Below are 25137 nucleotides of genomic sequence, written 5' to 3'. Positions count from 1 at the left end.
GGTGCAAACGTCAGTACTTTAGCTAACTTCAGTTACAGACGGCTTGCAACAGCTTCCTCATCGCCATGGCCTGGTCTATAGTGAATTGTGGCCAGGATTTGCCACAGTCTTTTCTCTCCCTCCTTCATTTCCACGCTAAATCTCTTTAATGGACCCCCTTCAGAATGTCACACTGGGCTTCCCTGGTAGCTCAGCTGGTAAAGAATCCGCCTGTAATACAGGAGACCCTGGTTCGATTCCTGGGTTGGGAAGATCCACTGGAGAAGGGAAAGGCTACCCATTTCAGTATTCTGGCCTGGAGAATTCCAAGGACTGTATAGTCCATGGGGTCACAAAGAGTCGGACACGCCTGAGCAACTTTCATTTTTCGTGTCACACTGGTGAGCCTAAAATATCGCTGTGTGCACTAGCCAGGGCTAGCAGGTCATAGAGAGAAGGGGGCTTTCTGAAGAAAGCATCTTCTCTCCATCCTCCTATGTAAATAAGGTATTATCCATACAGACTCCTGCAAACCAGAGCAATCTCTCCGGAGTGCCTTTTATCGCCTTCCCAAGTTCAATTCTACCTGGTGTATTTGTTCTTCTAACTGCTTCAGGGATTCTGAAAAGGCTTTCCATTTGTTTTCAGGACTCTTGGGCTTTCTCCCTCTAGTAGCTATAATTCGAGGTCGATTTCTCATTCTGGACTAAGATTCCTGAGAGGGATCTGCAGATTCCACATCTGAGGGGAAGCCCAACTGCTTAAGTGAAATTTCATTTCCACTGACTGGAGGGCAACCTAAGGATAGCCAGGGCTTCTAAAGGTTCTTCCCCAGGTTCTGTATCAGGGGTTTCCAGTGTCCACACTCCCTACCAACCTCAGTCATTACAAGTAGCCCATGGGTTAGTTCTAGTCACGACAGTTCATCATATACTTGGCTTTCTGATGTCCATTTCAATGCCCCATCCCGCACATGCTAATCAGCCAGCCATATCTTGGGACTTTCGAGTACTCTGTGTCATGCCAGTTAATACTGCGTGGCAGCCCAAAGCAGTTGGCTCAGGCTACATCCGTGCCTGATGTGGAGAGAGCTGAAGGGCTCTTGACCACACTCCACTTAGTGCAAGGTCAACACTGCTAAACATCGGCTGAGTGCAGCTCGTCTGTGCTGCCTGCAGGCAGAGACTCCCTGCCACTGCATGGGTGCAAACCTCAGGCAAGCCAGGGCCACCGGGGAACTCGGCAGCCTCGGGGTGGGGGCCCCAGATCCCACTGTATCCAACTGACTAAACAAACCCATATCCCACCCAGAATATAATTTTTTTTTCTGCTGAAAAATTTTTTTTATGATTTTGTTTAAAAGTGATGAATTCTGATGTTATAATTTTCTTTTCGTACTTCAGAGCCAATACTTTAAGGTCAAAGTCAGTTGCGAGGACCAAGAGACTGTGCCTATAATGGGCCCAGAGCATCAAAATTCAGGTCCTGATGCTGTGGAAGTGAGCCTGGGTTCTTCTCAGGCTGGCACTCCAGGAGAGAGGGACAACAGGAGGGAAGGGGGAGGGGAGGAAAAACCCTAAGCTGGGGGGAAGGACCTCAGCGCTAAGAAGGAAAGCAAGACATGTGTGTATTAGACAAAGATGACTCCACTTTGTGCCAAGGACAGAGTGGAGCCTGGTGGAAGACCTGGAGTTGGTTATTCTTTCCTAAAGAGCATGAAGGGGAAAAGGGAATCCCTTTTCTGCATTGGGACCTGCTGGGAAATTGCAGCATGAAGGAAAATGATCTGTCTCCTGACCCATCAGTGAGCTGTTGAGAGAGAGAGGAATGGCCAGGAATACACCACCAGCTCTAAAGGCTGCCTAGGAAAATGGCGACGGTAGGTCAGCTCTTGGTGACAAGGTGGAGCAGAGGTAGGCTACAGTGACACACACAGGCGGAGGCACCAGAGGGTTTTGTGTGTGTGCCTTTTAACAAGTTTGGCTTTTAGTGGGAAAGGCAGTTGCCCTCTTTGGCGCTGAGGTATGGAAGGTAAGGAAAGAAGGTGGATCAATGCAAACAAATTCCCATCAGTTCCAATGAGAAGGAAGAGATCAATGAAACAACACAAATGAGATTTCGGTAAGTCAGATCCTTATTGAGCTGATAAACTTCTGGGATAATCAAAATGTCAGAGGTTTTCCTTTTGGAAGATTATATTAGGCTGTTTCTTCCTGAATCCCCACTGGCCAGTCCTAAGCTACTCGTCTTCTTAAGCCAGCTATAAATGGCCCTTACCCTTTTGTCTGTTTCTGTAGGAATTTCTCCTCTCCCAAGTAGGAGCATGGAAAAGAGGAGACCCAGACTGTCTTTGAAGCCATATGAAGGCCCTTGTCAAAAGCCCAGGGCCATGGACTGGCTCAGGCCTCCCCTCTTGGAATTTTACCTGCCTGGAGAACTGAGCTGAGCTGAATCTTTCAAGTTGCCTTTTATGTCACGTTTGGGAGATCAAATTGAGCAATACCATCCCAAACACTAATATTAAAAGAAAAAAATAATCACGATGATTTTGAAACTTGAGCCCAGACACGGCCAGAAGTATTCCTAATTTTCTTGAGTGAGAAAAGAAATGATTTTGATGACTTTCAGTAACTTTTGTGATGGTGATGACATAGGGGAGAGTTGCCTCCTGTGGCCCTTTGGCCACATGGAAGCACAGGTCTCCCCTTTCTCAGCTCACCTGATGCCCTTCTGCTTTTGTTCCTAGAGCTTAGCTCTAGTCTGTCAGGTTCTGAGAAGAGCTCAGCTTCTGAGGTCAAAGTGTCGGAATCTGACATGGGCTCTGTGCTTTTTTGACTTTGACTGTGGGCAGTGATTTAACCCTGGTTCTCAGTGTTACTAGGCTTCCCACATGATGCTAGTGGTAAAGAATCCGCCTGCCAACACAAGAGACGTAAGAAATACGGGTTTGATCACTCGGTTGGGAAGATCTCCTGGAGGAAGGCGTGGCAACCCACTCCAGTATTTCTGCCTGGAGAATCCCATGGACAGAGGAGCCTGGTGGGCTACAGTCCATAGGGTTGCAGAGAGTCAGAAATAACTAAAGTGACTGAGCATGCAAGCATGCGTGCTCAGTGTTGTTATCTATAAAATGGGAATATTAATGGTGCCTTCTTCCTAGAGCTGTTGTGAGGGTCAAAATGATCCATGAAAAGTGCTTAGGGCCTTCCCTGGTGGTCCAGTGGTTAAGACTCCAGGCTGTTAATGCAGGGATCATGGGTTTGATCCCTGATCAGGCAACTAAGATCCTGCATGCCATGCAGTGTGGCCAAAAGATTAAAAAACAAAAGTGCTTAGCACTCAGTTTGGGATACCATAAACTCCTGAAGACATATTTGCTATTATTATTCTTACTGTACAGAGACTAGCTCCAGACTTCAGGCTCTTCGCAACCCAAGGTCCTGCCTGTACAAGGTTATCACCTCTTAACCACCAGAGCATCAAGGCAGCTAGATGTTTCCTGCCAGTTGCTCTGCGGTCTTTTCCTGATGGAAACACCATATTGCATGTTGGCAAAACCACCTTTACAGGAGATAAGGTGAATGAATACAAATGCCAATTTGTAGAAGGTGCCTTTTAGTCACAGACGCTAAATTAAATTTCCAGCAAATCCTTTTAGAGAGGGTCAGTGTTCATTTTCTATAAAATGTGGCTTTCTGAATTCAATATAAAAGCTTTCCTTTATAAATCCCATTTATGACTTCCTTCCTCTCCCCTCTTCCCTCCTTCTTCACCACCAGCACACCCCCCCCCGCCCCGATCCCCACCACACTTTAATTACAGTGAAGGGGGATTAGTCAGCTCATGTCTCTGGGGAGTTCTCTACAGAGCCATCTCTGAAATTAAACTAAAGAGAAAATGGCACCAGGCAGGGAGCAAAGAGAACAGACAAGATTGATTGATTGATCTGAGCTCATCAGATGAGTGTTCAGGACCACAGGAAAGTATGACAACAGAAAAAAGCAGAAGAAACTCTCCCGCCCTCCTCCCTAGCGCCTACAACACCCACACAGAGAGCCCAAGATCCAGACCTGGCCATCTTCCCTGCCTCCCAGGGCCCCTCCGGGTTCCGACTGATACTTTCCCACCGAAAGTAACAGGAGAGGGCGCGGACATCTCAGAGGAACAGCCCACAGGAGCTGGGCTGCTGGTTTCTGCAGGTGAAAGCCATATTTCTTCTACTCAACCCACTGTCTGGGGAGATGCACTCCAAGGCTCACTTCCGCTTCCCGGCCAGAAGCCCCGGGCCACGCTCCATCTGTGGCCCACTCGTGGTTTGCTGTGGACTCCGAAGAGGTCTTTGAAGACCCCATAGTTTCTCCGGCATCATTCCCTTTTAAAAGGGGAGGAACAGGATGGATTTTCTTGAGTGAATTCTGCCATCCCAAGAGGGATCAAAGGAAGAAGCGGGGCACCATGATGGAACCTGAGCTCGGAGTCCTCTTCATATTGGGTGGCCAAAATATTCATGTGGAGTTTTCATAAGATGGTATAGAAAAACTTGAATGAACTTTTTGGCTAACCCAATACTACAAGGTCAGTGTTCATTCCAATCCCAAAGAAAGGCAATGCCAAAGAATGGTCAAACTACCACACAATTGCACTCATTTCACATGCTAGTAAAGTAATGCTCAAAACTCTCCAAGCCAGGCTTCAGCAATACATGAACCGTGAACTTCCAGATGTTCAAGCTGGTTTTAGATAAGGCAGAGGAACCAGAGATCAGATTGCCAACATCTGCTGGATCATCGAAAAAAGCAAGAGAGCAGAAACACATCTATTTCTGCTTTATTGACTATGCCAAACCTTTGACAGTGTGGATCACAATAAACTGTGGAAAATTCTTCAAGAGATGGGAATACCAGACCACCTGACCTGGCTCTTGAGAAACCTGTATACAGTTTCAGGAAGCAACAGTTAGAACTGGACATGGAACAACAGACTGCTTCCAAATAGGAAAAGGAGTACGTCAAGGCTGTACATTGTCACCCTGCTTATTGAACTTCTATGCAGAGTACATCATGCGAAACGCTGGGCTGGAGGAAGCACAGCTGGAATCAAGATTGCCAGCAGAAATATCAATAACCGCAGATATGCAGATGACACCACCCTTATGGCAGAAAGTTAAGAAGAACTAAAGAGCCTCTTGAAGAAAGTGAAAGAGGAGAGTGAAAAAGTTGGCTTAGACTTCAACATTCAGAAAACTAAGATCATGGCATCTGGTCCCATCACTTTATGGAAAATAGATGGGGAAACAGTGGAAACAGTGGCTGACTTTATTTTTGGGGCTCCAAAATCACTGCAGATAGTGACTGCAGCCATGAAATTAAAAGCCACTTACTCCTTGGAAGGAAAGTTATGAGCAGCCTAGACAGCATATTAAAAAGCAGAGACGTTACTTTGTCAACAAAAGTCCGTCTAGTCAAGGCTATGGTTTTTCCAGTAGTCATGTATGGATGTGAGAGTTGGACTATAAAGAAAGCTGAGTGCTGAAGAACTGATGCTTTTGAACAACTGTGGTGTTGGAGAAGACTCTTGAGAGTCCCTTGGACTACAAGGAGATCCAACTAGTCCATCCTAAAGAAGATCAGTCCTGAGTGTTCATTGGAAGGACTTATGTTGAAGCTGAGACTCCAATATTTTGGCCACCTGATGCAAAGAGCTGACTCATTGGAAAAGACCCTGATGCTGGGAAAGATTGAGGGCAGGAGGAGACAGAGACAACAGAGGATGAGATGGTTGGATGACATCACTGACTTGATGGACATGAGTTTGGGTAAACTCCAGGAGTTGGTGATGGACAGGGAGGCCTGGTGTGCTGCCTTTCATGGGGTCGCAAAGAGTCAGACACGGCTGAGCAACTGAACTGAATACTAGCTAATATTTGTTGTCTGGACACCATGACCAGGCAACTTTACCTGTTAGTACATTTCATTCTCACATCAACTTTGAAGTAAGCACTTATCAATTCACTGTCTGTGAGGAACACAGAGACAAAGCAACTTGCCCAGAGACAGTGTCAGAGCTCGCATTGACCTCAGGTCTGCCTGACTCCCGGGGTTCCCACGTAGCACTAGTTTCAAGAATGTAGGAGATTCAAGAGACCCTGATTTGATCCCTAGGTCGGGAAGATCCCCTGGAGGAGGGCATGGCAACCCACTCCAGTATTCTTGCCTGAAGAATGCCATGGACAGAGGAGCCTGGCAGGCTACAGCCCATGGGGTCGCAAAGAGTCAGATGTGACTGAAGTGACTCAGCACGCACGTGTGCACTGCCTGACTCGCAACTCTGTGTCCTTCTGAGGGTGTTCTTGTATCATCTCTTCATCAATTGCTTCACTGATCTTTGCTTCATTCTTACCTGAGACAAGGTCGCTTTCTCACTAATGTGGGGGTTCTCCAACCTTATCAGTATCAAGATCTCCTGGAGAGTTTGTTGAAAACAGACACTGTGCTCTGCCCAGAGATCCTGACTTCATGGGTCTGAGGTGGGACCTGAGATCTTGCTTTTCAACAAGTTCTAGGTGATGCTGACATTACTGGGCTAGGGACCGCCACTTTGAATACCACTGCTTTATGGATTTTCGTATCTCTCTGGATCCAGTGCTGCTCAGGGGCCATAGATAAGCTGGATGCTTGGTATTTTTAATCCAGATTTCTAGATAAATATTATGATGATGATCATAATAATAATAATTTAACTATAAATTCCTGTTGTTCACTACGTGCCAGACACTTTACTCTTGGGGCTGACTCTCCCCTACTACTGTGATGTAAATTCTGCTGAGGCTCCATCAACACAAGAAAGGCATCAAGTACCAATCTTCTGGACAAATCGGCAGAGTTCATTTGCAGAGAAACTTACAAAAGAGTTTCTGGCTCAGTGAGGGGACCTTCCCAGGTAATAAAGGCAGTAGACATGTTCTTGGTATGGGCTGTTAAGCGGAGATTTTCTTCTTGAGCACATACTTTGGAGAGCTTGAGCCCAGCCAACTCATTACAGATAAAGAACTGAGTAACTGCATTCTGATACCAGAATATCATCCAGGGAGCAGGAAAGCATGGTGGGTGGGGACTAGGAGGATGGGGTGAAGGAGGAGATAAGACTCCCTCTCCTCCACTGATCAGCTTGCATGTGTGTGCTCAATTGCTAAGTCGTGTCCAACTCTCTGCGATCCCATAACTGTAGCTCTCTGTCCGTGGGATTCTCCAGGCAAGAACACTGGAGCGGCTTGCCATTTCCTCCTCCAGGGGATCTTCCGGACTCAGGAATGGAATCCACGCCTCCTGTGTCTCCTGCATTAGTAGGCAGGTTTTTTTTTTTTGCCACTGAGCCATCTGGGAAGCCCCCACCAGTCCCAGAGGGGAAAACAGTCGTAACCCTTGATAATACAATAGAATTGCCAACAGGACAGGACGTGAGCTAAACAAATGACGAACCATCACACCCCTATTCTAATGACAACGTAACACTAACAAACTTTTCCAACCAGTGAGAAAACACAAAGGTTTCCCCAGGCGAGGAAGATTCCCAGGGTGAAGAGAAATGAGCCGGCCCAGAGCAAGAAGGTGGAGAACCATGCATGATCCGTGACCCTCCCCCAACACTAACACACCACTTAGTCAATAGCAGAGGGAGGAGGCATTCGGATGCAGGAAGCAAGGGCGAAGTTTTACAAGCAGCTGAGAGTGCTGCCCCTCGGGCCTCCTAAGGGCGGGAGCAGGTCGGGGAGGAAGCGGGGCCCTTTACTCACAAGGTGCGAATCTTCGGCATGTGGTTGAAGCTGGTGACCAGGATGCGGCTGATGTTGTTGTTGTTGAGGGTGCTGCAGACAGAGAGGAGAGACACGTCAACAAAGGAGCACCTGGGAGGCGCCAGGATGCTTACGGATGGTGGGGAAGGATGGATACGACTGCAAGAGGGACCATCCCTCAGCAGCCATGTATCGAGCAGCTGGCGACCAGCGGAGGGGGCTCCAAATGAGAAGAGAATCTCTGATTCCTTTCTACAGCTGGATCCCTCCTCCCTTCTGCTGCCCTCTTGGTACTTACTATCTGGAGCAAAAAGGCTGCCCTTGTGAAATCCTATTGTGAGGGTTTCATTACAATGTCACTAATTCCCACACTATAATACAACCCCACTTAAATATTGTCCTCATTTCAGAGAGAAGGGAACAGATACCCAACACGTTACTCAGTTACACATAACCCTACAGGGTAGCCTTTATCCTTGTATTATAGATGGGGGTGCTGAGCTTCAGAGAAGTAAAATTATGCTTCCAAGGATACACAGCTGTTAAGCTGTAGACAGTGGATCGGAACCCAGCATGGTTTTTTTTTTAATTTATTTTTAATTGGAGGATAATTGCTTTACAATGTTGTGTTGGCTTCTACCATACATCAACGTGAATCAGCCACAGGTGGACATAGTCTCCTCCCTCTTGAGTCTTCCTCCCACCTCCTACTCCATCCCACCCCACTAGGTTGACACGGAGCACTGGGTTTGAGCTCTCTGCCTCACACAGCAAATTCCCACTGGCTGTCTGTTTCACATATGGTAATGTAGATGTTTCCACGCTAATCTCTAAATTCACTCCACCTTCTCCTTGCCCCACGATGTCCAAAAGTCTCTTCTCTATGTCTGTGTCTCCACTGCTGCTCTGCAAATAGGCTCATCAATACCATCTTTCTAGATTCCAAACATACGTGTTAGTACATGATATTTATTTTTCTTTCTGACTTATTTCACTCTGTATAATAGGCTGTAGGTTCATCCACCTCATTAAAACTAACTTAAATGTGTTTCTTTTTATGGCTGAGTAATATCCCACTGTATATATGTACCACAGCTTCTTTATCCATTCATCTGTCAATGGCCATCTAGGTTACTTCCACACCCTAGCTATTGTAAATGGTGCTGCAATGAACCATTGTGAGTACATGTGTTTTTTTTCGATTATGGTTTTCTCAGGGTATATGCCCAGAGTGGGCTTGTTGGGTTAATGGTAGTTTTAGTCCCAGTTTTTAAAGGCATCTCCAAACTGCTTTCCATAGTGGCTGTATCAATTTACATTCCCACCAATAGTGCACGAGTGAGCCCTGCGCTATCTTGCTCCAAACTCCTTGCTCTGCCCATTACACACACTGCCTCACAGGATGCTATGTGGGGAGGTTATTTTATGAGTAGTTTCCAGGCATCTTCTGACTCTTCAAGCACATCCTAAGTGAGTCTGTGAGCTCTGTGGGGACAGGGATTAAGCCTCTCTCTTGCAACACCCCATGACCATGGATGGGAACTCCTCTGGTATTTTGGTGCGTGGGGGAAAATGGAAGAGAGGGATGTGAGCTCCATCAATGGAACAAAATGAAATAGAATGAAATCAGGCTATAGGTAACTATAGTCCAAGGCCTACCCTTCTAGAAGGACTTACTACGGGAGCCTAGGGAAGCATGGCAAAGGAAATGGCAACCCATCCCAGTATTCTTGCCTGGAAATCTCATGAACAGAGGAGTCTGTTGAGCTATAGTCCATGGGGTTGCAAAAAGTCAGACACAACTTAACAACTAAACCACCACCTGCTCACAGGGAAGCAAGGCAGCCAAGGAAGCCGTCACTTGGCTGGAGGTGGAAAGGTGATGGAGCAGGAGGGCCTTTCTGGGTCGGTGAGTTCAGTGGCTATGCAGACAGAAGCAACCACCTGTGGCAAGACTGGACCTAGGTCTCAGCTCTCTGACCCACACCTACCTCACTCTGGATCCCAAAGAGCAGGAGTTGGATCCAGCCCACGGTACACTCCTTGGTGGCAGACGCTTGCTCCTGGGCGCCTCCAAGGTCACATCAGATACCCCCTCTCATCGGCCCCATTCCTCTTACGCTCTCATGGAACCCCCCCGGCCCAGGAAGGAGCCTTCCCTGGTTAAATGGACTTCTTTTGCCCTTGGCTCTTGATGAATACGTTATCTTACTCTTAGACTCTCTCTAACATTTTCCATCCTGTGTGTTTCCACAGGCCAAGCTCTTGTCCATACATGGTTCAAATTGAGTCACATATACCCTAGCTGTGTGGTCTTGGGCAGATTATCACCATCACTTAGCCATAGATTCTTCATGGTAGAATGGGGCAATGGTACCTACCTCACAGGGCTTAGCAGACAGTATGTTCTTGGTAGGTGGAGGCTATCATTTAACTGACTTTGGTGGAGAGAACCTAGCCCTGTCCTGGTCATTCCTGTTCCCCTCACCCAACCCCAGACCCCAGGGGAATATAAACAGAGCTTTATCCTGCACACAGAGGCCCCTGTACCCACCCCACCCAAGGGGTCTGCACAGACACCTTCTCCTCTGGTGACCCTAGTCCACAGCAGGATTCCAGGGACCACATCCCCTTCAACCCAGGCTATTTCTCAAGGCCTTTGGCCAATAAGACCAGGAAGAAATCTATTTACACAAAGGTATAGAATCTAATACTTTTTCCTCCCTCCCCCCATATTTCTTCTGTACCTACTGGCATTCCTCTGGCATTCTTTTAGGCATATGGTATTATGATAAAGTGGAATCAACCAAGTTTACATTGCCAGATTCTGCCCACTCAGGGAATTCATTAATGCATCAATTCTGACACTTGGCATTTTATGATCTTGAACCTATTCTGTTGCCTGTGGCTTATCGTTCCTATAGATGTGTGTGTGTGTGTGTCAGGGGACTGTGAATCCATCCTATCTTCATCCACCCAGGAGGTGTTCAGAATATGTCATCAGATAGGGCGCAAGAACTTGTCACTCCCATCAGACCATGCCATCCTGCCTTGACAGGGAGCTTCCCAGGAATGAGGGTCATGCTCCCTACCCCACCCCCTCTCCAGCAGATTAGGAACGCCTCTGGGGTGGAAGCAATGCCTTCATCTCTCTTCTATCCATCCCAGAGTTCTAGGCTCCACACCTGGGGGAGACCTAATTAGAATCTTTGACTCACTAATCAGACAAAAATCTGTGTCCCCCTTATCTCACAAAAGGAAAGAGCTCAAGAAGCCTTTGCAGAGAAGAGGCTGCCTTCCAAATATGCCCAGCCACTCGACATCAGACTGAGTTCACAGCCAGCCCTAATTTAGCTGAATATACAGTGCAGTTATACACAGGACTTGGATTGTAACTGCATCCGGCAGGCGTCCGGCAGTGATGACTTATTAATGTATTACTACACTGATATTTAAATGTGAGCCATAATGAGGGCAATAAAACATTTATGATAATAGCAATTATTCCAGAACCAAAATGACTAAACACAGTATTCAGACTTCCATGATTTGCTGGCCCAGGGACCTCAGAGGGTTGGTAACCTCTTGGACGCTGTTCTCCATGGAAGCTACAGTTTCTTTTTCCCTAATAAGTCCAGATTTATTTGATTTCCAATCTTGGTGGCTTTTGCCCATGCAGGCAGCACTATCTGGTTCTTGTGCTTAGGTCCAGGAGCTGGCATTTGACGAAGGTGGCGTTATCACAACCCTGATGCAGAGGAGCAGCGTGGGGGTGTGCATGCTCAGTCGCTCGGTTGTGTCCAACTCTTTGTGACTCCATGGACTGTAGCCCACCAGGCTCCTCTGTTCTTGGGATTTTTCAGACAAGAATACTGGAATGGGTTACCGTTTCCTCCTCCAGGGGATCTTCCTGACCCAGGGATCAAACTCATGCCACCTGCATTGGCAGATGGATTCTTTACCACTGTGCCACCTGGGGAGCCCAGGAGTGGGTGAGCACGGCCTCAAAGGCAAAGCCTTTGTTAAGATTCTGACTTACAAGCTGTGCAACCATGAATAAATTTTCTTAATCTTACTAGGTTTCCTCCTGTTTAACAAGTGGAAACTAGCAGCATTGATCTCACAGAGCTTTGTTGGTGGTTCAAGGAGATGGTTGTAATAATTGCCAACATTAACTGAGAGCTTATTGTAGGCCAGGCAGGTATTGGGTTGTGGGTTCTACTTGTACCATCTCACTTAATTCCTACAACCACCCGATGAGGCAGGCACTTGCTATCATCTCCATGTCAAGGATGAAGCAAGTGGTGTATCAGAACTTGACTCTAGAAATGATGCCCGTCTTCATTGTCTATTGCTGCTGTAACAGATGACCACACTTTCTATGGTTTAAAGCAACACAGACTTATTTCATACAGTCTAGAGATCAGAAGTCTGAAATGGGTTCACGGGAGTGTGTTTCTTCTGGAGAGCTTTGAGGAGAATTCATTTCCTTGTCTTCTGCAGCCTGTGAAAGTGAAAGTCGCTCAGTCATGTCTGGCTCTTTGCGACCCCAAGGACTATACAGTCCATGGAATTCTCCAGGCCAGAATACTGGCGTCAGTATCCTTTCCCTTCTCCAGGGGATCTTCCTAACCCAGGTATCGAACCCAGGTCTCCCTCATTGCAGGTGGATTCTTTTCCAGCTAAGCCACAAGGGAAACCCAAGGATACTGGAGTGGGTAGCCTATCCCTTCTCCAGGGGATCTTCCCAACCCAAGAATCAAACCAGGATCTCCTGCATTGCAGGCGGATTCTTATTCCTTGGCTCATGGCTCTCTCCTTGTATCACTCCACCCTCTTGCTTCTGTTGTCACACCTCCTACTATTCACTGCAATGTCCTGCCTCCCTCTTAAGAGGACCTGTCTGATGACATTTAGAGCCTGACAGGATAATCCATCTCAGGATTCTTGGCCATATTTTCCAAGTTCCTTTTGGCACATAAGTTCCTGGGATGAGAACACAGGACACTTTTGAGGGGACATTATCCAGCTAGCTATCATGACCTTGAAACTGGGCATGGAAAGCATACTTGTTAGCACACTGGCTCGTAGGCAATAATCGGTAACTATTAGCTATTATTTTTGTAGCCTGGGATTCCCTGATAACTCAGTTGGTAAAGAATCCACCTACAGTGCAGGAGACCCCGGTTTGATTCCTGGGTCGGGAAGATCTGTTGGAGAAGGGATAGGCTACCCATTCCAGTATTCTTGGGCTTCCCTTGTGGCTCAATTGGTAAAGAATTGCAATGTGGGAGACCTGGGTTCAGTCCCTGGGTTGGGAAGACCCCCTGGAGAAGGGAAAGTCTACCCACTCCAGTATTCTGGCCTGGAGAATTCCATGGACCAGTCCATGGGGTGGCAAAGAGTCAGGCACAGCTGAGCGACTTTCACGTTTTTGGTAACCTGTGTTTGTTTGGTCTTTTACGATTTACTATGTATTTTCACATTCATCTTATTTGGTACTTGAAGCACTCTGCAGTTCAGATGATCATTCCCATCTTACCACAGAGAAGTTTGAGGCTATAAGAGATAAGAGGCTTGCCCAGCACAGCAACAAGCTCCAAGAGGACTCAGGACTGACTGTTTCTTCTTTACATTACAATTTCTCCCAACTTTCCCACTACCTTCTGTTTTCAGGGCTAGTTTGCTTCTCCAGAAAAGATAGTCTCTGCCACCTCCCCTTAGGGACCCAAAGCTAGAATTCACTGCATGAGTCTACTATCGCCTCCTATTCCAGAAACCTTCTTAAAAATTAACCACAGAAAAAACAAATTGTTTGACCTGATCTGCACCCCCATTATATGATTGCCCAAACTTAACCTACGGTGACCTCATCAGCCTCATCTTATTTACTTCCATCTCCTGGAAGAGTATTGCTAGTTCTAGAATGTAGCTGTAACCTCACTGCTCTGTTTTTATTGAGAAAATATGCTTTACCCTAAGTTGCCCCAGTTGGAAATTTTTCTCCGGTGTGTGTTAGTTGCTCAGTCATGTCTGACTCTTGTGACCCCATGGACTATAGCCTGCCAGGCTCCTCTGTCCACGGGATTCTCTAGGCAAGAATACAGAGGTGGGTAGACATTCCCATCTCCAGGTAAATGCTGTCAATTCATTTTGTGTCAGGTTTCAAGCTCAAGTGCAGGGTCACATCAATTCTATGAAACTTCAGGACTGTCCCGGTCTCCCCTTTTTGCATCCTGGCAAACTACTGAGTGGGCCTTATAGTATGAACCAGAAATAAGGCAATTTCCCTCCACTGGATTTAAAAGACAGTTGGTCCATCCAACTCCCATTCCTCTCTTATGAAGCTCTTACTTACCAAGCCCTATACACACAGTATTTCTATTGAGATTTAGCTGTGTTCTCTCCAGCCTCTCTTCTGTTCTGTCACAGTTGGAGCACCTAGGCCACACGAAAGTCACCTGTTTGGACAATGCTCCTTCTGCCAATGGATCTCTCTTGCTTGTGGGAACTAGAAAGGGAGCATTAAACATTTTTTCTGGGGACTTCCCTGGCAAACCAGTAGTTAAGACTTCGCCTTCCAAGGCAGGGAGTGTGTCCGAGCCCTGCTCAGGGAGTTAACATCCCACATGCCTCATGGCCAAAAAATCAAAACATAAAATACTAGCAATATGGAAACAAATTCAATAAAGATTAAAAAAGACAAAACTTTTTCCCCAGGTCACTAGGAGATTTGCACACTTACTACTGCTTCTTTTATTGTTGGTTAGCCACTAAGTTGTGCCTGACCCTATGCTACCCCATGGGTTGTACCCTGCCAGGCTCCTCTGTCCTTGGGATTTGCCAAGCAAGAATACTCAAGTGGACACCATTCTCTTCTCCAGGAGAATTTCTGACCCAGGGATCGAACTTGGGTCTCCTGCACTGGCAGGTGGATTCTTTACCACTGAGCCTCCAGGGAAGCCCTATAGTACAGGTTGGCTAGTGGTAAAGAACCCACCTGACCATGCAGGAGACGTAAGAGACTCAGGTTTGATCCCCGGGTGGGGAAGATTCCCTGGAGCAGGGCATCAGCAATCCACTCCAGTATTCTTGTCTAGAGAATTCCATGGACAGAGGAGCCTGGTGGGCTACAGTCCATAGCGTTGCAGAGCGCAGGTATGACAGAGCAACTAACGCAACACATGCTCACGAAGTCAGCACGTCCCTGGGTCCCTCAGCTAGATACCGGGACACTGCAGCAGCCCAGGGCCCCGAGTCGCGACGTATGTATGAAGCGGCGGTACACACACTGGTCTGTTCCAGGGGCTGGTGAATCACTACCTACAGGCCCATCTAGTGCAACCTGCGTTTGTAAATACAGTTCTACCCATTTGTTTATTCACATCTATGGCTGCTTCCACATTATAGCAGCTTAGTTTCGACAGAGACCATATGGCCTAAAAGCCTAAAATATTTACTAGTTGGCTTTTTATAAACCATGTTTGTTGCCCTCTGGCTGCTTGAGCACTGGGCAGTTTTGGTCCTGCCTTTGCCAAGGACTAGCTGTGATAAGTAGGATGTCACATAACTGCTTGGTGGGAAGAGGGGGTGAGGTCAATGCCTTTCAGGTCTTAAAAACAAAAACTATAAAACAGCGGTAGGAAAGTCCCAGTGGCAAATGGTAGGGCTGGGATTCAAAAGCAGGGAGTCTAAGTGGTTCAGTGGCTAAGACTCCCTTGCTCCCAATGCAGCGGGCAAGAGTTCAATCCCTGGTTGGGGAACGAGATACCACATGTGCAACTAAGAGGCTGCAGGTGCACCTAAAGGTCCTGCACACCATGATGAAGACCAAAGATTCTGAGTGCTGCAACTAAGACCTGGTGCAGCCGTTAAAAAAAAAAAAGGCTCCAGCAGAGTTGGTTTCTGGGGCTGCATCTCTTCAAGCAAACATAAGCAGGCAGCCTCACCCTAGATCTACGCTTCTCCCTTCCGCCCCACAACCCTACCTGGAAGCTGGGTCGCAACGCTCCCAGAGCCTGCAATGCTGCGCTGGAATCAGAGCCTAGAAGACCTTTTACAAGAGACAGGGTGGGGAGATCCACCTCTGGGTGGGCGTGCAATGAACCTGGACAGTTGTTCTCCAAGTGTGGCCCCTGGACTTGCAGCGTCACCTGGGAACTTGCTGCTGCTGCTGCTGCTAAGTCGCTTCAGTCGTGTCCGACTCTGTGTGACCCCATAGATGGCAGCCCACCAGGCTCCCCCATCCCTGGGATTCTCCAGGCAAGAATACTGGAGTGGGTTGCCATTTCCTTCTCCAGTGCATGAGAGTGAAAAGTGAAGTGAAGTTGCTCAGTCGTGCCCGACTCTTAGTGACCCCATGGACTGCAGCCCACCAGGCTCCTCCATCCATGGGATTTTCCAGGCAAGAGTACTGGAGTGGGGTGCCATTGCCTTCTGCAGGAACTTGTTAGAGATGCATATGTTCAGGCCCTGCCCCAGCCTCCTGGATCAGAAACTCTGGGGAAGGCCCAGCTTTGTGTGTTTCAATGACTAAGAGGATTCATATATAAGCTCCAGTTGTAGAACCAGTGAACTAGGGGAAAGGCTAAGGACAGAGCCTTGACCTGAGTGTGGAGGGCAGCCTGTGGCCGCCCTGGGCCCGAAGGCCTCACGTGTGGACAGCATGAGGGAGCTGGGCCTCTTCCTGTTTAGGAGGAAGTCCAAGTTCTGAAATAGTATGCAGCCCTCAACGGAGGTGGCTGTGATCACTCTTAGAGAGGTCCAACTTGATTTCTGCCCCTGGTTCCCCACTGATCTCTACTGGGTGCTAAAGTGTGGTTCTCCCAGCGTCATGCAAGATAGCAATCTTTGTTCTGGAGGAGCTCAGTCCAGCTGCAGCCACACCACCCTGGCAATTTCTTAATAAGGCTGACATTTCCCTCTGTCTCCTCTGATCAGGCCATTGCTTTATCAAGCTGTGCTTTCCTGGCTCTGGGTGTAATCTGCGTGTTGTGTGTCCATAATACTATGTAATTGTCTCTAATGCAGCACTATTAACTGCAAGCATGTACCACATAATTTCAGGGTCAGGCATCCACAGTAAGCCCCAAGCTTTCTGGGGTGCTCCTGGAAACCCTCCTTTTCCCCTCTGCACAGGTGATCCAGAATCCTAGAGTCAGACAGACCCTCCTGGTAGCTTTGTCCACTCATCTCCTGTCTCGGGGCAGGCTGACTTCTTAAGTCTGGATAAATAAGGTGGCTCCCTCCTTAAAGAAGGGCTTCTCAGTGGCTCAGCAGGAAAGAATCCACCCGCAATGCAGGAGCTGCGGGAGACTCAGGTTCCATCCCTGGGTTTGGAAGATCCCCTGGAGGAGGGCATGGCAACCAACTCCAGTATTCTTGTTGGAGGATCTAGGGACAGAGGAAACTGGTGGGCTACAGTCCACAGCGTCATAAAGAGTCAGACAACTGAAGCGACTTAGTATCTATGCACGTACGCCTTAAGGATCCCTAGGAAGAAGTTTGGTGGGTCAGCAGCAGCCATTAGCTATGGCCACAGGACATCTTTTTTAAGTGACCTTGAGATTCCCTGACTTGTACTTACCAACGTGGGAGCCCAGCAGCCAGCACTCTAAGCCCGGAAGGTGTAATTACTTCTCACAGGGCCTACGTTGAACTCACAGGGACAGGCACAACCAAGGTAGCCAGAATCATTCCCTAAAGAGCAGCTGAGTGCAAACACTGTGGCCAGACCCTGTGCAGAAATATCTGAACAGCTGGCATGGGGCATGAAGAGCACAGAGGGGTTGCAGTAGCACGTGGGCCACAAAAGGAGGGTCTGGGGGGCTCACACCTTTCCTCTTTCTGGCTCAGGCAAGGAGAGAGGGATGAAACTGAGGCTGCTTTAGATCCTCTACGTGTCTGCTTTCCTCTTCGGTTCATATGTCAAAGCAGGACTGGCTTGTCCTGGTCTGGCTTGGTGGGTGTTGACTGACAGCCATCATGGCATCAGGAAGGAATCCTAGTACCTACTGCTGGTGACGAGGTCCTGCCACAGGCTCCTAGATCCTGGGTGTGGCAAGTGCTGGCTAATGCAGCCTATTAGCATGTGTGCAGGAGGCACTCTATGAACTTGACCCTGGGGGAGCGCACACTGGGTCTACAGAGGCTAACAGAGGCATTCCCAAGCCTCACCCCCAGCCTAGGGTCCCTCTCCAGCTGCACTGACTCAATCACTTTGTTTGCTTCTTTGTTTTTGGTTTGGTTTTGGTTTTTTGGCTGTGTCACATGGCATGTGTGATCTTTGTTCCATGACTAGGGATTGAACCCAAGTCCGCTGCATTGGAAGCCCAGAGTCTTCACCACTAGGCTACCAGGAAAGTCCCAGGCTCAGTCATTTCTGAATGAAGCTCCTTAACTGTTTCCTCCTATCAAGTCTGAACTCGCCTTTCTTCCCCAGCTACCCACTGCTCTGATTTGGCCGGAGGCTCTGGGAAATTCCAGAAATCAAGAAGAATATTATAAAATAACACATCATTTGAAAAATCTAAATTGATGTTACAGATTCTCCCGTGAACATTCTGCTTTCCGCCAATGATCTGGACTAGTAAAGGATATTGCTTTGAGGTGAGCTTCCAAAGATCTTTCAATAAAGATTCCATAATAACAACAACATTGATGTTTATTAATCATGTTTTTGCTATGTGCACACATTATCTCATTTAATTCTCCCAACAATCTGAGATACTCTTGCCATTTCCATTTTGGATCCTAAAAAGATCAATGAACGCTGCCTGATCATGTAAGTATGGAGTTGTGGAGCCAATATTCAAATCCAGGAACGTGTCACACCAGACCGGACTGTATTTTTCATCATTACACAAAACTGCCTCTTATAGGATTGTCTTCGACAGACACCAGCCATCCAGTTTCCCCTGCTGTCCCGAGGAGGAGATGAATCACACGTGTTAGTGGTAAACTCGGTCCTTCCTGGCTTCAGTGCGGCAGGGACCCTGGTGTTTGACTTGCTATCAAGGCTGCTCATAGCAACAGCATCGCCTAACTCTCCTCTGGTCCAAGGAAGACGGTAGTAGGGGCTTCAGAGCGTGTGTCTGCATGCATGCTAAGTTGCTTCAGTCGTGTCTGACTCTTTGCGATCTTATGGACCATACCTTGCCAGGTTCCTCTGTCCATGGGATTCTCCAGGCTAGAATACTGGAGTGGGTTGCCATTTTCTTCTCTGGGGGACCTTCCCGACCCAGGGATCAAACCTGCGTCTCCTGCATTGACAGGCAGGTTCTTTACCACTAACGCCACTTGGGAAGCTCAGAGGCTACAGAGAAGAGGGGAGAATCATGGCTCAATACCTTCCAAGGCTCAGGCTTGGCTGACAAGTCTAAGTGTTGCCAAAAGTCACCATGACTGTTGGACTGGCTAATAGAGATTTTTCAGAGCACCCTGAAAAACCAAGAGTCCAGTCTTGCTCCTTGAGCAAAGCTCATCCTTGGTCTGCTAGGAGCAGACAAGGAGTCTCTGAGGGCAGATGGGGCAGGAGGAATGAGAGATGGAGGGAGAGAGAAGAGGGATGAGGGTAAGAAGCGATCTTGCTTATGGTACCTGCTCTCCTGGACTATCCTGGGTGCTGCCTATTACCGACTTCCTTCATCTCCCTGCGGACCGTTTAAATTAAAGCTCATAACCATTGTGTGGGCATATAATGAAAACAACTGATGCTGCACTGATTAGTCCATTACTCTCAACTGTTAGAAAACATAATGACCTCACAAGGGGCCTTATTCACTGACGTATAGCAGTCGGGCTCTCATTTGACACCTCAAATTAGCAGCCAAAGCAATAACAGCTGGGGTTTTTGTCTCAATATTTGTACCCGACTCTAAAGTGATTTGGCACCGGGTGAGCGTTATTTTTAAACACAGAGCTCTCACCGCCAAGTAACATTTTAAATGGTCTCCAGGTGTCATGTAAAACCTACAAAAATAAATAAAAACAATCAGCTTCCAATTAGGGCTTTTGATGATAGGGGTTCCTTAACAAAAGGGCTTGTCTTTGGTTCTGGCTTCATTATATATTCATGTTATGACAGCAGAAACTCATCTCCTTCTACCCAGCGGAGCTTCGGTGTTAAAAGGAAGAAAAAGATGCCAGTAAAATAAATAGAAAAAGTGGAGGAGCAAAAGAGAAAGATGAACCTTTGAATCCCAGCCCTGCTCAGTCAGACGCTGGTGGTGTAAGTGGTCAGGATGCTCCAGTGTTTTTGGTCTCTGAATTCTGAAGAACTCCTTACTCATTTATTGAGATCACCATGGATCCTGCCTAGCGGTGATGCAGAATGATTCAACTGCCTCCCCGTGACCTACTGAATTGTAAAATGTACCTTAAACGACACTGTGAATGAGATGGCCTTAGTCCCCTAATTCTATTTCATCATCTATAAACTGGGAACCTGGACCATTAATCTTGCCTACTACATTATTTAGAAACGCCACAGTTTCCAGTGTGCAAGATATCTGTGGGGGTGAAGAAATGACCTCCAACTTACATAACTGGACAGGTGAGTCTGTAGCTGAGAAGGAGGGAAACAGACAATTCCAGCTCAGCTGCATTTGAGCAGGGAGAGGAAGAAGGGGCAAAGTCGTCAGTACCTATGAATGTGTACGCTAAGAGACAGGTACACGCAGAGAAAGCAGAGGACGCATCTGGTCTACCCCTCCCGCCTGCTCCCCACCCCCACGCCCGGCGTTGTGTACGCAGGACCTCGCTCTGTGTTTGGCACAAAAAAGGACTCAAGTATTTACTGAAGGAATGGATGGATGAGTTTCCAAATGCGAAGGATCATGCTTTTGGCATCTTTCAATTAAAAAAAAAAAAAAATCTCCACTCTAAACAGCCTTCTGGGCTGATCCCAGAGTACAAAGTCAAGTGCCTACAGGAGCAAGGCTTGACATCGGAGGAAGGGGCTGCACGGGACTGTGGCAAACACAACTTTTCCACCCAGGGCCATCATTTCTCATTTCCAAGGACTGCTGCCATGCTGGAAAGTGGGTGCAGTGATGCCAGTTTTTTTCTTTTTGTTAAAGAGAAAGGCAGACATCTAGAATTTTTATATGAAATCTCCTTATTCCTTGGTCCATATTGATGACTAACTCTCCTTAAGGAAGAAAAGTCACAAATGAAACATACCTGGGGGCTGGGTTTGGCTTGCAGGGGCCAGTTTTCAGTCTCTGAACCAAACAGATTACTTCAACAATTTGAATCAAACATATATATTTAACACCTAAAGATCACTTATGGGCTATATAAATCAATCAATCTATCAGTGCATTTTAACATCATCATGGTACCGTGTGGTTAAAGCCTTCTTCGTATACTGCATTTGCTGTAGGGCAGTCACTAGCTAAGACATGCTCCAGGAACCTACTATTGAAACCAACTATCTTTAAATGGTTGAAACTTATTCCATGCTCCCCCCTCCACCCACTGCTATCCTCACTGAGGATAATTTACATTGTGAGCTATTTGGGCTCATAGATGGGTAGGGGTCGTTGATGCTGACTCACAGGGCCCCGGCACGTGTGCTAGCTGGAATCAATGATGCAAAATTCGGTGTCTCCCCAGGCTGCTCTCTGACCAGGGTGGTCGTCTCCCAAGCAGTGGCTGTAGGACTGGAAGACTCTAGGAAGGGAGGGTGTGGTCCCCATGTTGAAGGTAAAATGTTCCCTCTGGCAAAAGGCTTGAGATTAAGGGATGATGGGATGGACAGGACATACTGGCTGGCTCCACTAACTTCTGTTTCCTGTCTGCTAAAGTAGAGAAAGGGCTTCTTGGATAGATGGCAACATACTACATGAGATAAGAGTCAACAGACCCATTTTCTGGCCTGGTTCTTCTGTGAAACTTTCTCATGGCTGTGGACAAGTTGCTTAACCATTCTGGGTTTTTTTTTTTTTTTCCTCTTCAAATGAAGTGGTAGGATCAGCTGACCTCCAGGGTCTTTGCAGCCTACAGTTCCACTCTCCAATTTACTTTGGCTGATTCTGGGTCTACAGTGGTATTTCTGGAATGGGAATAGATTTCTAGAAGGCAGTGGAAGGACTGTGGATACCCAGAACTATCCAGATCTGCCTAAAGACAGGACATCTGGCCAAACTCTGAAAGTCACAACCAGCCCCCACTGTGCAGCATTTGAAAACATATAGTTGCATGGGTCGGGCTAGAGGTGTCGGTTCCTTTTCTTTCTCTCTCTATGCAGATACCAGGCTCAACTTCTGCAGGGTTAATAGGCTTGCCTGTCACATCTCCACTTATGTAGGATTAGGGATGGGTCTGGAGTGATTTTCCTATCCAGTTGACTTTGCGGAAGTCACTTGCAGAATGGAGAGAAGAGAATAATTGGGATCCAGGAACTAATTCACTCAGAGAGAGTTTTGTTTTGGTGGGAGTCAGTTTTCATAACCATACTCCTGGGTTTCAGTGAAAATGGGTCTTTTGGGGGTATAAGATCCAGATGTTTAAGAACCAGCAAGGGCAGAGTGCGGGGGTGGGAGAAGAGGGAAGTGGTAGATATTTCAAAGTATTTAGCTTCAGAAAGGAAAAGGCGATGGGACCCTACTCCAGTACTCTTGCCTGGAAAACCCCACGGACGTTGGAGCCTGGTGGACTGCAGTCCATCGGGTCGCTAAGAGTCGGACACGACTGAGGGGCTTCACTTTCACTTTTCACTTTCATGCATTGGAGAAGGAAATGGCAACCCACTCCAGTGTTCTTGCCTGGAGAATCTCAGGGACGGGGGAGCCTGGGGGGCTGCCGTCTATGGGGTCGCACAGAGTTGGACACAACTGAAGCGACTTAGCAGCAGCAGCAGCAGCAGCTTCAAAAAATACACTGTTTAACCATTCTGCTTATTAATGGCTGTGAAATGGCTCCAGGGGTTTGGAGTCAGGCAGGCAGGAAAGCATGCATGGTGGGAACTATGGAGATCTGCAGAGGGCATGCCCTGTCCAAATGCAGTCCTTGCCACTCAGCTTCAAACCTGCACTCCTCGATAAGGGAGCCACAAGCTAAATTTGGCAATTTAAATTGAAATCAAGTAAAATCAAGTGAAGCTAAACACAGCTTCTCAGTTGCACTAGCCACATTGCAAATGTTCAGGAGTCGCATGTGGCTAGAGGCTACCTACTGGACCGCTCAGATACGGAGCAATTCTTTCATCACCGAGAGTCCTTTAGGGGACAATGCTGCTTCAGACCCTCACAGCCACATGTCCACCGAGGGTGGATACAGCTTCTAAATATTCAAGGGAAATTGAAATTATTTCAATAAAATTACCCAAGATTTAAGTGTTGGGAACTAATTCCATTTTTCTTTAAACATTGAAAAGACCAAAAAAAAGAAAAAACAAGAAGAAAGCTCACATTAGCAGCTCTGATTCAACCAATGAATAAAATAGCGCTGATAGGTGGGATCCTTAAAAGACAATGGGTGCTCCAGAGCTTTTCTACGGTGAATCCAAATCTGGTCTTAGAGAAACAGGACCATTATTCCCTCCATCCCCGCTCCTCACCATCCCTTGCTCGGAAGTGCCTTCAAAAATAGGAAACGAAAGCTCAGGACAATGTTAAAACTGAGAGAGAGCTCTGATTCTCCACTTCTCTGTGTCCTTGTCCTCTCCGTGCCCTCCTCCCCTCCATAAACTGACAGGAGGGATCAATTTCCTGCTTGGCTCTTAGAAGCCAGTTCTGTAGAGTAACGGACCCTCAGCCATGGGGAAGCCAAGCCATCCAATATTTCACACCCTGGGTGGAAGTGGTAGCATCAGTCATAGGCAAGTTCAACTCTACAAGGGGACTCAAAAGCTGGTAAGCGGAAAAATACTAAAGATGCTCAAACACTGGCTACCAAAGCCACTGTTGGGAGCTGGGGCATGGAGGAAGCTCAGAGTCTGAGCATCCGCACGGGAGCACCTTTTCAAGACAGAGGCAAAGCTCTGTTTGGGGAGAGAACTGACTCCTAAGTGTATTTGGCAGCTCTGAGGCATTCCCCCACCAAGCCACTTGCTACTGCGAGAAAACCCTCTGGAATCTTTTTTCAAAAATGCAAAGATATTTTCCCATTTTGTTTTAGATGGGACAAAGCAAACCAAAAGCCTGCTCCCAAACCTGGTTTGTCAGACCAAACTTTCAGCTCCAAGACCTGGCGGCTGCACTATACAGGGACATAGAGACTGTCCTCACTCCCCAAGGACAGCAAGACGTCCATTACCAGATTCCACCGAAGCGCTGCTCGCAGGAGACGCGGACAGTGGGAGTCCTGCTGACTCAGAACCTCCGTGGGTAAAGAACGGCTCAATGATCTTCACTATAGACTCTTAACTCAGGAACGAACACCATGACATTTTAAATTCAGACACTAGACTAGCCTTTAGTGAATAGGGAAATGAAGTAAAGTGGAAACCACAAGAACTCCTCAGATTCTAGTTACTTGGACTGTTAAAGTGCTGTTTATTTAAAAGGAAAAGATTATCTTTCCATTTCAAAGAAAGGGTCACTTTTTCCTTAGGCTTATGTTCTCAAAACCAAGCTCGTCATTTTAAGAGCTTGACTATGATCCAGGTCCCAGGCTTGGTGAAGTGCATTTACGGGAAACTCAGTTCCCTTCCTAGTATGCTGGGGGTTGAATGGAAGTTACCGATGTTTTCAACAAGGTACAATTTTAATCCCGATTGCCTCCACAAATCACAATTTGCAGCACAATACCAAAAAATCATATTCTGGAGATATTTTAACATTTTCATTAAATGATGACAGTTCTGTATTCAAAGCTATGTCATGACTAAACACCCTGATTCCTAAGGCTGTTGAAACAAATGTTTGCATCTCCCAGAGAAACCCAGGTGAAACAGTTTGCAAATAAATGAAAACGAATCTTGTCTCTGTTAGAAAGCACCAGTTTTCTCTGTGGCTCTAATTGTGTTCATTAGTAAAAAGAAAAAAAAAAAGGGTGGGGGGGAAACACTTAGCTAAAGGAATAGAAAACCAAAGGTAATGTGAGAAATGTGTGCTGTTTCAGAAAAAAATACTATTGAACACACTGTTCAACATCTAAAATAATTTTGGGACAACCACAATCTTAGTTCCGTTCAGGGCACAAGCAAAACAGAGACTCTAGAGACTAGGGTGGGGTAAGCTTCAAATTCAGTTAATTACAAGTGGCCCTCTGCATCCGTGGGTGATGCATTTTGGATTTAAACAACAGCGAACTGATCCGAGGGGATCTGGGATTTGCAGGATAAGGCACCAGGGGATACAGACAATTGAGAAATTACTCAAATTGAGTAATTTCAACTCAATTTGATTCCATGAACTTTA

General features: G+C 47.0%; 1 protein-coding gene across 1 annotated transcript in view; it reads right to left on the bottom strand.

Annotated features, from left to right (window-relative positions):
* SLIT3 (slit guidance ligand 3) overlaps nucleotides 1-25137 on the bottom strand; it is a 729977-nt gene that overhangs the window by 166617 nt on the left and 538223 nt on the right. The window contains exon 7 of the mRNA XM_040262791.1: nucleotides 7772-7843. Within this exon, the coding sequence (XP_040118725.1) occupies nucleotides 7772-7843 (72 nt within the window). The remainder of the gene's footprint in view (nucleotides 1-7771; nucleotides 7844-25137) is intronic.

Source organism: Oryx dammah, unplaced genomic scaffold (assembly GCF_014754425.2).
Source record: "Oryx dammah isolate SB20612 unplaced genomic scaffold, SCBI_Odam_1.1 HiC_scaffold_20, whole genome shotgun sequence".
NCBI lineage: Eukaryota > Metazoa > Chordata > Mammalia > Artiodactyla > Bovidae > Oryx > Oryx dammah.
This window is presented reverse-complemented; position numbering and strand designations above follow the sequence as displayed.